Source organism: Sinocyclocheilus anshuiensis, unplaced genomic scaffold (genome assembly GCF_001515605.1).
Source record: "Sinocyclocheilus anshuiensis isolate Anshui unplaced genomic scaffold, SAMN03320099.WGS_v1.1 scaffold923, whole genome shotgun sequence".
NCBI lineage: Eukaryota > Metazoa > Chordata > Actinopteri > Cypriniformes > Cyprinidae > Sinocyclocheilus > Sinocyclocheilus anshuiensis.
In genome coordinates this window covers 730,149-745,429 of record NW_015544138.1, presented here as the reverse complement: position 1 = coordinate 745,429, position 15,281 = coordinate 730,149, and the positions used below count along the sequence as shown (strand labels likewise).

General features: G+C 34.2%; 1 protein-coding gene across 2 annotated transcripts in view; it reads left to right on the top strand.

The window, feature by feature from the left end:
- The window catches only part of nell2a (neural EGFL like 2a), a 113,842-nt gene that overhangs the window by 36,605 nt on the left and 61,956 nt on the right, over positions 1–15,281 (top strand). For both annotated transcript variants that reach the window (XM_016494760.1, XM_016494761.1), the window contains exons 8-12: positions 570–698; positions 4,652–4,754; positions 8,169–8,263; positions 9,713–9,818; positions 10,694–10,822. In XM_016494760.1, the coding sequence (XP_016350246.1) occupies positions 570–698; positions 4,652–4,754; positions 8,169–8,263; positions 9,713–9,818; positions 10,694–10,822 (562 nt within the window). The remainder of the gene's footprint in view (positions 1–569; positions 699–4,651; positions 4,755–8,168; positions 8,264–9,712; positions 9,819–10,693; positions 10,823–15,281) is intronic.

The following is a 15,281-nucleotide window of genomic DNA, read 5'->3' as shown; positions in this document are numbered from 1 at the left end:
CTGTATATATATAATTTTATTTTTTAGTGTACCTTTAAATATATCGGAGGCATTTCAAATATTCAGTATAACTATGATCTAGTGTGTCTGGATATGTTGTGTATATGGGTAACTCATACTGAAAAATCAAAAAACCTTTCGAAACTCAGATTATAGTTCTGTATCTCGTTTGCAACCTCAGATTCAGGAGTTAAATTGGTATTAAACGTTGTTTTCGATGTCTCAGTCCTGCTCTGCAGTGAGCTGGCAATAAACGCGGCGTGTTTCTCCGCTGTTTGTTTGACAGATGAATCCGAGCCCAGTTTCTGCGAACATCTGGCTTGTTTCTGTGCTGTGAATTTAAAGGCTTGTTTATGGTGTTGTAATAACTCACAGCTGCCAAAAACTCTGCCGCTGATGAGGAAAAACTCTTCTGCTCAAGCGTGTCGGAAAAACACCTTTGTATCGTCCGCTTAATGAAAAATGCAAACGGACAATCGCAAATAATCAGTCAACTGCAGGCGTTTCCTCGTCTGTTTTCTGTAAGAAAGTGAGTTGAATTGGGGTTTAATCTGCTCTCTCTCCTGCAGCTGTCTCTGGCCGAGGAGAAGATGAAGGGTCTGGACTCCTGTTACTGCGAGAGGACGTGTCACGTGAAGGGAGTGACCTACAGAGAGGAGCAGACCTGGACCGATGGCTGCAAGAACTGCACGTGTTCGGTGAGTCTGATGGCTCGTATGCAATGCTAGGAGGAGTACTTGCAAATGACAGATTACATGAGGAAAATTTTTTTTTTTTTAAATTTATTTAACCAGGCAAGTCAACTAAGAACAGGTTCTTATTTCCGATAACAGCCTGCCAGGAGAATCAATATCTCCTGAGAAACATACATTACAATACATAAAGCACATTAGAAAAGAATAAGATCTCAGTTAAAACATTTACAGGTTGAGGTCAGAGCACTCACTAGTAATTTATTTACTTTTTTTTTTAGTTTCGATAGCTTTTGTAGCACATTCCAATCATTTGGGTCAGCATATTTTTAAGTTGTTTTCTTTCTAGGGATAGTCAAGGAAATATAATTAGATGATCTAGTTGTATATGTATTAATATGAGGCAACTTTTGAAGATATTCAGGTTATAAGCCTAGCAGAACTTTGTAAATAAAGATATACCAGTGAATTTCCCGTCTTGTATGCAATGATGTCCAATTCAAAAGAGTATAATCCACAATGATGCGTTCTGTAAGGTGCATTAGTAATTAATCTAATTGCTGCATGATTCAACACATCTAATTGTTCCAGAACACCTTTATGTGCATTTCTATATAATTCTATAAGCGTTTCTTGGCTGACGTGGTAAACACAGATCTATTTCGATACAAAAAACTAAGTCTAGATTTAACTTTCTTCTGAAGATTAGTTATGTGATTAGTAAAAGTCAAAGAGCTATCAAGACAGATTCCGAGATATTTATATGAAGATACTACTTCAGTTTTTGCCCCATCTGAAGATATAACGTTTTTATTGCCTTGTTGGGTTTTTTCCAAACCACATTACTTTTGTTTTTGTATGATTTAATCTATCCTGTTTTAAAACTTCATCATATGACGATCATACAGCATAAAGAATAGCATCAACCGCATTGGTGAATACAGGTTTTCTGACTACCTGAGAAATATTATTAATGAAATTGAAAACAGGGTTGATGCTAACACAGAGCCCTGAGGGACCCCTTTATTAATAGTTAATGGTTCGGATAATTGTTGATCAATCTTTACATTTTGGGATCTGTTGAATAAATAGTTAGAAAACCAAGATTAAATTAGACAATTAGTTAGTAACATAATCTAGTTTACTGTAAAGTAAAGTAAAGTTTACTGCTAGTAAACTTTTTAGATTACTTTTAGATTACTTTTTACCTAACTTGTTTTGAACTTACCATTCAAAATCAATACTACATTTCACAATTACAGTATTTGTTTTATACATAGTGTTACATTGTGAATATACTGTAGTTAAATCTAAATTATATGACAGACAGTGGGATTTACAGAAAGGAAACTTTAAAAGAGAAAAGATAAGAATTAGGGAGAATCAATGAATTATAAATAATTTGTGTGAATGACATGTAATCATGTAACCCATAAAAAGTAACTGTAATCTGATTATGAACATTTAAAAATGTAATATAATCAAATTACAAGTACTTAATTTTTGGAATTTAATTACATAATCCAGATTTCATGTAATCAGTTACTACCCAGCGCTGCAGATATGTATGTCAATGGTGACGCTTTTGATACTTGAAAAAAAAGTGTTATTTATTCATGAGAGCGAAGAAACATGAAGTATAACTATAATGGTAATTAAGTCACATGATTTCTTTGATGCGCTTGGAGGAACTTAATCGGCAAATATGTTTCCATCACCCATTATTCGCTTTAAACCTTTTTCACATTAGTACAAAAACCTAAAGCGAGCGTAAAAAGTTTTTTGCGAATTAAGGTATTTTTAATCAAAAAGTTGACGTTTCCATCACTCGTTTCTCATGCGATACTTCAAAATGCACATTATAACAGAATAATGGAAACATAGCTAACCTAAAGTATCGATCTCATCAGGCTGGTATCGATCCGATACCAATACCAATGTTGGTATCGATATATTATCGATATTAGGATCAATCTGCCCACCCCTACTTTATAAACCGAGGTTTACTAGTTGAGTGGCGCACACACGACTAGACGCCGTTTCCTCACCCAATCACGCAGTCTGCAATTAGCTAATTAGCAGCGCGCTTGCATGTCACCTCAAAGGTCAAACGCGACAGCACATTCCTCTGACGCGCGTTCTCACCGTGTAGCAAACGTAATGTAAACACAGATGTGAAGCAGGTCTCGCTGAAAGCTTTCTCTCTCCTCCTTCTTTCTCACTCATTGCACATTTATTATCTGCGAGTAAGACGAATATTTTGCCGAATGCAAAGTGACAGACAGAGGGATTCTGTCCTATCTTTAGAAGTCCCTGTGCTCTTCTGACAGATGCTAGCTGGTCTCCAGCGCGCTCAGTGTGTCCAAACAGACAGCGATCGCGGTTCGGCTGAGACAGGGGTCCCAGTGAAACTACCAACAGGAAGTTAGTGAGGTCCAGACAGTTGTGAAAGGAACATTAGCTTAATTCTACTTAAACAGACGGATGTCGTACTTTAGGGAGACGTGAGTCCCTGTAAAGCAATCTATTATGGGATTAAATATGGATTTTTGTATATACTGAATGCTGTGTCATATACTGTGATGAGTCTTTTTTTGCTCTTATCTTCCAGTAACACATCATTATATATCGAACAAACTGAAACATCATTAAAACAAAGTCAATTTACTTGAGAAGTAAAATTGTGTAAAATATTAAGACCTGTTTTCAGAGAATATATATTGAATTATGTTTTTTTTATGTTTTATGTTTTATTTAATTTTTTTATAATTTACGTATTTCAAAAAATAGCCTGAATTAAATAATGCAGTTCTATATATATATATATATATTCTTTAAAAATCTTAATATCATCTTAATATCTTTTCTGATTAATTTAGCGATTCATTTAGTGAATCATTTAACAAATAGCTATCCTATCACTATAGTTGTACTTATCATTATAGTTATTGTTTTATAGATATCGTTAGTTGTAGATATCATTATAGTTATTTTAGTTGTAATTATTGTTATAGTTATCATTATCGTTACAGTTATTATTATATTTATTTTTATAGTTATAGAAGTTTTTCCTGGTAATCGTTTACTCAGGAAAAAGGTCTATAGTAACTATAATTACAGTTATCGTTATAGTGATGGTAACAGTTATTGTTATAAGTACAGTTGTCTTTATAGTTATTGTTATAATTATAGTATTATAGTTACAGTTATTATTGAAGTTTTTGTTACTATAGTTATCATTCTAATTATTAGTTATAGTTACAATTATAGTTGTCTTTATAGTTGTCATTGAAGTCATTTTTATAGTTATAATTATAGTTATCGTTATAAGTGTAGTTACTGTAAGTATAGTTACCAGTAAAGTTATTGTTATTGAAGTTATTGTTTATCATCATTATAAGTGCAGTTATCATACTGTAGTTACAGTTATCATTATAGTTATTGATATACTTAACATTATAGTCGTATTATATTATAGGTAAAATATATAGCCTATATATTATAGGTAAAATCATTTAATAAATCATTGAGTAAATCATTTTGTGAATTGTTAAAGGAACACTCCACTATTTTTGAAAATAGGCTCATTTTCCAAATCCACTAAGAGATAAACAGTTTAGAATCCATTCAGCCGATCTCTGGGTCTGGCGGTAGCACTTTTAGCTGTAGCTTAGCATAGATCATTGAATCTGATTAGACTGTTAGCATCTCGCTGAATGGATTCGAAAACGGTAAAACATACTGTTTAACTCTAGGGGAGTTGGAAAATGAGCCTATTTTCAAAAATAGTGGAGTGTTCCTTTAAAGGGTCATTATTATGAACAGTCCTCACGGAAATAACTGTTGTGCTCGTACAGTACCAAACTACAAAAGCGTATCTTGACTGCAGTGTAACAACAGCTTCATCTTCAGCAAACTAGCGACTCACCAGCACTGACTGAACGTTTGCACTTCTGTAGAATGGAACGGTCCGCTGTGATAAGATTCTGTGCCCCCTGCTCGAGTGTCCTGATGGTACGACCCCAGGGTATGTGACAGGAACCTGCTGCAAAGAATGCCAGTGTGAGTACAAACACACACGCACACACACACATACAATTACAAATATACAAATGTGCACACACATGTATTTAACACACACAAAAAATGTGCACACACATACACAACTACACACACTTCACACGCACCCGTGCACACACTCACACATACAAATGCACACATCACACAACTACAAATATACAAATGCACACACACTCACGTGCACATGCACATACACACGCACACAAATGCACACACACACACAAGTACACACACTGGACACACACACACACACACACACACACGCACATGCACATACAATCACAAATATACAAATGAGCATACACTCGCTTGCACATGCACACGCACACACACACCCACATAATTGCACACACACTTGCACACGCATACATGCGCACACACACACACACACACACTCACTCAAATGCACACACACACACATTCAAACACCCTGCTCCGTGTATATGTGCTGTCACTCTTTATTGCCAATAGCACTTTTATCCCATCACTCACACACACACACACACACACGCACATGCACATACAATCACAAATATACAAATGAGCATACACTCGCTTGCACATGCACACGCACACACACACCCACATAATTGCACACACACTTGCACACGCATACATGCGCACACACACACACACACACAAATGCACACACACAGACACACTGACACAAACACACATGCGCGCACACACACACACACACGCGCACACACACACTCACACATGCATGCATACACACTCGCACACATAAGCCAGAGGTGTCAAGCAGCACATTTACATATTCAAATCAATTATTTATCACAAGCCAATAAACGCAGCCCTGCAAGGGTTATGCAAATCTATACTTGATTTTAAACATTACTTTAAAGCTGTTTCAGTACAAGCTTTATGAAGTGGAAACACAATCACAGATTGGCTGGTTTGTTATTGAGCACTGAGGAATCAATCAGTTAGCGTCGCCTGATGAGCCGCTGTCTCTGAAGCCCAGTGTTTGATTCGGGTCATTATCGTCACAGCTGATTTATTCGGTTATAATTAAGAAGTGAAGATGACCCTGCTGTATTATCAGTCATAGTTGATATCCATGCTAATTTCAGAGTTAGCACTCATTTCTGCAGCGCAAGCCCCTTTCATTTTAACCCTGCATGAGTTAGTTTACATAGGAGTAGTGAAAATGTACAAAAAGTGAAAACATAACATCATTTATAAATTAAATATTATATAAAAATATAACAAAGCTTGCCTGATTCGACATTAAAAATATAAAATCATTTTTTGAGCTTGTTGAATTTTGCATGCAGTTCATGAATATTTATTATTTGCATAGATGTATTTACAAATATTTACGTAAATGTTTAAATATACTGCTTTTGCACACTAAATATACTATTTATGATACTTCATCATGATTTCTCATATTTCTAATTTTTATGTATATACATTTATGTATATAATAAAACAAATGTGTTGTTTATATGAATAAAATTACATATTTCCACATGATTTATATTTATATTATATTAATATATTACATATATTTGTATATTTATATTTGTGATTTGTATTTACATAATTTTCCCATTTTCATGTATAAATTCTTCTGTGTATCATTTTACATAAAAATAATGTTATTATAAAATATGTTATAAAACATATACAAGTGCTCTATAAATAAATGGTTAATTTTATTATTAATAATGTATCCTGTAAATTTAATAATAATAATATAAATGATATATTTACTATATTACATAAGCTTTCTGACGACATTCTGATTAAATATTTTGTTTCACTTATAAATGTATTGCATTATGGCAGCAAAGCCATTTCATGTTTACTCTTGGATAATTGGTGGAACCAGATTATGTACTGTAATTACACTAGTATTAGTGTAAGTTAACGTTCCATCCTTACTGAAGTAAAACTGTCTGGTCCGAACACCATTTCAGAACTTCAGCGGAATGTTTCGCTCAAAACAAGTCAAGTCAAATCAAGTCACCATTATTTATATAGCGCTTTTTACAATGCCGATTGAGTCAAAGCAGCTTTACAGTATTAAACAGGGAAATAGTGTGTCGAAATAGTGTGCCATTCTCCTCTGGCCAGACGAAACCAGCAGTTTAATTCTAGACTGCAGCAGAGTCAGATTGTGCAGAGGAATAAGCTGGAGTTTGTTTATTAAGCGTGCAGAACAACCACCCAATAAAGCATTACAATAATCTAAACTTGAGGTCATGAACGCATGAATGAACATTTCTGCGAGAGCATCTCTGAGAACATCTATGAGAGCATAGGTCGTAATTTAGATATATTTTTGAGATGGAAAAGTGCAGTTTTACAAATGCTAGAAACGTGGCTTTCTAAGGAAAGATTGCTATCAAATAGCACACCTAGGTTCCTAACTGATGACGAAGAATTGACAGAGCAGCCATCGAGTCTTAGACCGTGTTCTAGGTTATTACATGCTGAGGTTTTTGGTCCTATAACACCTCTGTTTTAAAACAAACATTAAAGATTCATTCCTGAATATAATTGTTCATTTGTGCTAATTTAGCTGACATGCGCTGACAGATTGTTTTCATCAGAAATCTATAAAGCTTTTGCTTCCGTTCTGATGGTGTTTGTGGCGATTCGGCAAAGGCTTTGCTTCAAAGCGTCTCGCAGTCTTCTGTCTCTCCAGAACGTTTCTGCTGCTATTTACGGCTCGCATTGCTCTCCTACTGCGCCGGGAAAGCGCTTACATTCGTTCACTCCAGCAAACTTCATCCTGGAACAAAAACACAAACCTGCAATTAAATAATAAGACATTTATGATCTGCTAGAGCTTTAATGATCAAATTCACTTACTATGATTACTGTTCAAGGAGTGTTATTCAATGCCTAATGGTGATATTAATGAAATAAAGAGTTAAAAGTCATGTTGGCAGATATTTTTAATGTGCGTTTAAAACAGCAAACTCTCCTCAACAATGCATGATTTGAGGACTGATGTAGCAAGCAGCAATAATGATTCATTTTAAACTATATAACTCGGTGAGGTTTGGTCTGTATGCTGAGTTATATTTGAAGTCAGAGGAGGAAATAATTGCTGTCTAGGGAACAATTATCTCCTCAGACGTCTTGTAATTGTCGGTTGTTTGCTCCAAATTTCCATACCGTAGCATTTCTTTCTCTCACATTAATAGTGCAAGTTTGATTTGTGCTGCTTGTGTTTCTGCTGAGTCACGTCATGCTTATTTCTAACTAAATAGAATGCAAAAAAAATGGACTTTTTTGTCCATACTATGAAAGTCAGTGGGGTCCAGTGTTGTTTGGAAGCCAATTAACTTTCATTGTGAGTGTGATGTGTGTTCATGTGCAGGAGTTCACACGTGTGTGTTTGTTCTTGTTTTTCGGCAGCGATGTGCTTGTTTTCGGAGCAGACGCTGGTGGAAGGACAACGCTGTGCTGTTCATCATCCCACCGCAGAACTCTGCCAGCTGTTTGAATGCAGGGTACAGATCTCTCCAAACACTGCTGTAGATTTGCACACAACACAACAGTTTTGAAGTATTTACATGCTGTTTAGCAGAATTTAAACACAAGTATTTAAAAGTACTAACATTTTACAAAATAAATAACATTGTATTTATATTTTATTTACAGTTACAAGAATATAAGTATTTATATAGTATTAAGTAGTATAAAAATATAAAAGTAGTATATGTTTAGTAATTGTGTATCTATCTGCAACTTCCTAACATCTACCCAGAAAACTCTAGCAACCACACAGATTACCCTAGCAATCACCTAGAGTACCCTAGCAACCGCCTAGCAACCACCCAGAACACCCTAACAACAGGCTAGGAACTACACAGAGTACCCTAGCAAATGCCTAGCAACCACCTAAATCACCCTAGCAACCGCCTAGCAACACCTTAGCAACCACCTATAACACCCAATCAACTGCACAGCAACCACCTAAAACACCCTAGCAACCAGACAGTGTACCCTAGCAATCAACCAGAGACTATAGAACCACCCAGAATACACTAGCAACCACCCATAACACTCTAGAAACTGATTAGAAACCTCCTAGAAACACCCTAGCAACCACACAGTGTACCCTAGCAACTGCCTAACAACTGCCTAGGAACCATCCAGAGTACCCTAGCAACTGCTTAGCAACCACATAAAACAGCCTAACAACCACACAGTGTACCTTAGCAATCACTTAGAATACCCTAGCAACCACCCATAACACCCTAGCAACTGCATAGCAACAGCCTAGCAAACCACCCAGAGTACCCTAGCAACTGCCTAGCAGAGTAACCTAGCAAATGCTTAACAACCACCTAAAACAGCCTAGCAACCGCCTAGCAACACCCTAGCAATCACCTAGAGTACTCTAGCAATGGCCTAGAAACCATCCAGAACATCCCAACAACCACCTAGGAACCATCCAGAGTACCCTAGCAACTGCCTAGCAGAGTACCCTAGCAAATGCTTAGCAACCACCTAAAACAGCCTAGCAACCACCTAGCAACACCCTAGCAATCACCTAGAGTACCCTAGCAATGGCCTAGAAACCATCCAGAACATCCCAACAACCACCTAGGAACTACCCAGAGTACCCTAGCAACTGCCTAGCAGAGTACCCTAGCAAATGCTTAGCAACCACCTAAAACAGCCTAGCAACCACCTAGCAACACCCTAGCAATCACCTAGAGTACCCTAGCAATGGCCTAGAAACCACCCAGAACATCCTAACAACCACCTAGGAACCACTCAGACTACCCTAGCAACTGCCTGGCAACCACCTCAAACAGCCTAGCAACCATCTAGCAATCACCCAGAGTACCCTAGCAACTCCCTAGCAACCATTCAGAACTATCTATCTAAAAAAATTTTTTTAGGGCGAATGATAAACAGTTTCTTTCCTTGACGTTTTTTTTCTTTGTCAGGATCGTACGATGCACAGAGTTCCGAGCTCTGAAGACTGTCCGCAGCTCACCTGCGCAGAATCTGATCAGATCACACTGACGGACAGATGCTGCAGAGTCTGCAGAGGTACAGAAGCGCATCTGCCTTTATTCTGAATGGAAAAAGAAAAGTTACTTATCGTTACAATACGTACTATGGACCTTTTTCACATTTCTGGGTTTCTCAGCAGCGGAAGTCGTCATAGTTGGGTTAACTTGAAGAGCAGTGAATGGGAGAGTACCACAAATATATTTTTTTGGATTCCCATTTGCGCAAATAGCAGAAGAAAAACTCCACGATAGTGTTTTCACAACTTTCAAAAAAAGGGAAAAAAAATTGAGAGAAATTTACCGTCCCTCCTACAGACGCTGCATTAGAAACACCCTCGCATTAGCGTTAACTAGTTTTTAAAAATTTGATGCAAAGGTGATGTAATACAAAGTATAATGTTTAGTGCTGTCAAACGATTAATCGCGATTAATCACATCCAAAATAAAAGTTTTTGTTTACATAATATATGAGCGTGTACTGTGTATATTTATGTATATATAAATACACACACATGCATGTATATATTTAAGAAAAATATGTTATATATTAAATCTATTTTATATAATATAAATTATATGAATATAAATATATACATGTAAATATTTTTTAAATATATACCATATTTGTGTGTATTTATATATGCATAATAAATATACACAGTACACACTCATATATTATGTAAACAAAAACTTTTATTTTGGATGTGATTAATCGCGGTTAATCGCGATTAATCGTTTGACAGCACTGTTATAAATGCACATACATTTAAAAAAAAAAATCAAAATATAAAAAACTTTCGAGGACTTACGATGTCCATAGACAATAATCGGTGTGTAGCTTGACCTTTAGTGCGACAGTGTTTCAAGAAGCATGAATCGATGAACACAAATCTCCTCTGTCTGGGGTCAAAGGTCACGACTTCTGCGCCGAGGAGAACATCTGTGCTGAGAACTCGGCCTGCGTGAACTTAGAAGCCGGCGCCAGCTGCAGCTGCAAGAACGGTTTCCGGCCACTGCGCGAGGACAGCGCCTACTGCGAAGGTGAGCCGTCAAGCAAACGATCCGCCAGAGAATCCCTTACTGCAGAACACGTGTGACATTTGCATGCGCAGACGCTGCGGGAAACCCATCGTAATTACAGCGCGCTGGGAACAGGAATTTAACCGCATTAGAGCCGCCGGCTGATTTTAATATTCCAGGATATACATTATTATTCCAGAACATGTGTGTAATGACTCCTCTTGTGATAATTGGATTTTTCTGATGGTAAAATGACACAGAATCGAGTGTTGACATAAAATAGCTCGCACTTAGATACTGATATAACACGTACGGCTTTGGGGTTTGAAACTCACCAATTTAACACATTGATTTAGTACAATTTAGTATTACATAAAAACAAGATATACATTAAAGATTATTTATAGTAATGTTAAAGTAATATTAATGTTATATGATAATGTTTTAGAATTAATATTAATAAATATAATATTAATTAATCATTAATTATATAAAAAATGTGTAATGTAATAAATATGACCAATTATTTAATTTTTTAAAATAAATATAACATTATAAACATATATAATAATAATAATAATTATTATTATTATTACACAAACATAATATAATAAATTAATTTAGTACAATTCATTGTAATGTGATATACATTGTAGGAAATAAAATTAATATTAAAGTAATATGAATGTCTTACAATTAATAGCAATAAATATAAAATATAATATTAATAAGAAATTATATTATAAATGTGACACAATAATAATATAATTAATTTTGTACAATACGTCACATAAAAATATAATATGTAATATAATAAATATTGCTAATTATTAATAATGTAAAATTAATATTCATGTAATATTGTAATATGTTACAATTAAAATTATACCACTTTGGGAATTTAAATTTACTAATTTAACATTAATTTAGCACAATTTATTATTACATAAAAAACAAGATCATAAAGTATTAATTAAATATTTTTTGGAAAAATTTGGAAATTCTATTTAAAACAATTCTTATATTAAATCATGTTTTAACCCATTTATTCCCACATTTTTCCCAGACATGTAAATATCCAAACGATGTGTCATTAGTAACCCTTTGAAATAATCAATAATTATAAATTTTTTTTTTTTTTTGAAAAGTGTGTGAAAAGTTGTGTTTTATGCTCAGTCACAATTGTGGCCGGTCAAATAATGTGTATACTAAAATAGTTTTATGGTCTGTCACAATTGTGACCGGTGGGATAATGTGTATAACAAATTAACATATTTCTGCAGTCATAAAAGTTATTATATATCTTAGCCCATCTATTTTAAACAGTTTGATCACATTCTAATTATAATATGTATATTTATTATGCATATATAAATGCACACACACACACTATATATTTAGAAAATATTTACATGCATACATTTATAATTATATAATTAATATGATATATAAATACATGTAATATATAAACAAAACATATTTTTCTTAAATACTGTATATACATGCATGTGTGTGTATTTATATATGTAATACAAAGTATAATGTTTAGTGCTGTCAAACGATTAATCGCGATTAATCACATCCAAAATAAAAGTTTTTGTTTACATAATATATGAGCGTGTACTGTGTATATTTATGTATATATAAATACACACACATGCATGTATATATTTAAGAAAAATATGTTATATATTAAATCTATTTTATATAATATAAATTATATGAATATAAATATATACATGTAAATATTTTTTAAATATATACCATATTTGTGTGTATTTATATATGCATAATAAATATACACAGTACACACTCATATATTATGTAAACAAAAACTTTTATTTTGGATGTGATTAATCGCGGTTAATCGCGATTAATCGTTTGACAGCACTGTTATAAATGCACATACATTTAAAAAAAAAAATCAAAATATAAAAAACTTTCGAGGACTTACGATGTCCATAGACAATAATCGGTGTGTAGCTTGACCTTTAGTGCGACAGTGTTTCAAGAAGCATGAATCGATGAACACAAATCTCCTCTGTCTGGGGTCAAAGGTCACGACTTCTGCGCCGAGGAGAACATCTGTGCTGAGAACTCGGCCTGCGTGAACTTAGAAGCCGGCGCCAGCTGCAGCTGCAAGAACGGTTTCCGGCCACTGCGCGAGGACAGCGCCTACTGCGAAGGTGAGCCGTCAAGCAAACGATCCGCCAGAGAATCCCTTACTGCAGAACACGTGTGACATTTGCATGCGCAGACGCTGCGGGAAACCCATCGTAATTACAGCGCGCTGGGAACAGGAATTTAACCGCATTAGAGCCGCCGGCTGATTTTAATATTCCAGGATATACATTATTATTCCAGAACATGTGTGTAATGACTCCTCTTGTGATAATTGGATTTTTCTGCTGGTAAAATGACACAGAATCGAGTGTTGACATAAAATAGCTCGCACTTAGATACTGATATAACACGTACGGCTTTGGGGTTTGAAACTCACCAATTTAACACATTGATTTAGTACAATTTAGTATTACATAAAAACAAGATATACATTAAAGATTATTTATAGTAATGTTAAAGTAATATTAATGTTATATGATAATGTTTTAGAATTAATATTAATAAATATAATATTAATTAATCATTAATTATATAAAAAATGTGTAATGTAATAAATATGACCAATTATTTAATTTTTTAAAATAAATATAACATTATAAACATATATAATAATAATAATAATTATTATTATTATTACACAAACATAATATAATAAATTAATTTAGTACAATTCATTGTAATGTGATATACATTGTAGGAAATAAAATTAATATTAAAGTAATATGAATGTCTTACAATTAATAGCAATAAATATAAAATATAATATTAATAAGAAATTATATTATAAATGTAACACAATAATAATATAATTAATTTTGTACAATACGTCACATAAAAATATAATATGTAATATAATAAATATTGCTAATTATTAATAATGTAAAATTAATATTCATGTAATATTGTAATATGTTACAATTAAAATTATACCACTTTGGGAATTTAAATTTACTAATTTAACATTAATTTAGCACAATTTATTATTACATAAAAAACAAGATCATTATAGTGAGGTTAAATTTATATTTATAATGTTATGAATAAGTATGAATAAATATAAAACAATAAATATAATATTAATAAAAATTAATATTAATATATTATAAATAAATAAATATGATATAATACAATATAGCAGTTTAGTACAATTAATTATATTACAAATATAATACAATATTATAAATTCATATTTTATAAATATAATAAACAATATTATAATGAAATATATAACACAGTATGAAAATTCAACAATTAGAAATTTGCCTACGATAATTTTTATGAGTCTGTTGTCAGCGCTCATGACGTCTGATGTGCATTTGTGAACAAAACTGCTGCGTGAATATGAAATACAGTACACTGACATCTATCTGATGCTTTTTCCATCTGTCAGATCGCTATGCGATTAGTTTGACTCATTAATCATCTCATCTTGTTATTCTATCATTAATTCAGTGACATTTCCGAGTTGACTGACGGCTCTAAAAATAAAGAATTCTCCGTTATCTGTGTTGGTTTTGATGCACATGACTAATTAACCAAGTGGCATTATTGATGCACGACTAGAATCCGTCTTGCTTCGGCATCTTAATTGGCTGCTATTGCGTACGGCTGTGAGTAAGTGACCAGTGTCTCCCTCCACCTTCCTCATCCTGGTTTTCCCTCTCAAAGCTGAGCCGAGCCGCGGATGGCCTACTTTCGGTGAATGCCTAATGACTCGGGCCGTGTTTCTGGGGACACGGCGCCCCCGTCACCTCCCGCGCATCAGACGGATCTCTAATGAAACCTGTTCATCTCGCCGGCTAAAGATAACCTCACGTGCGCGGCCGGTCAGGTAATTATCAAAGACCGAGACGATCTGAATAATTAAAGATGCTATCAGACACAGCGAGCCGGACGTCCTAAACGATCCCGCGGAGGGGAGAGCAAGAAATCAAAGAGTTTTGAAATAAAGCGGCAGGAATATAAGCCATGTGTAACCCAGAAACGGATTCGCCGGCAGTGTCCCACTTCCACACTCATTTGTCACCTCTTTCTGTTTAACCTTGCTGCTTGGGACGCAACACCTGCTGCTGAGCTTTCCATCATTCGCTGGAGGACCATATCTGCTTTTAGCTTTGCAAATTCTAGCTCTTTAATGCAATAAACGTCCTCTTTTTGGACGACATTTCATAGTTAGAGCTGGCCGAGATGACCACAATCATATATCAATTTTACCAGCTATTTCTTTCCTGCTAGAAATCCAATTTCAAATGATTTTTAAAATGTTTGATGGACTCAAATCAAAAGATCAGGTGATTCTTATCAAATAAATAAATCATAAATAATTATATATATAAAGTATTAATTAAATATTAGT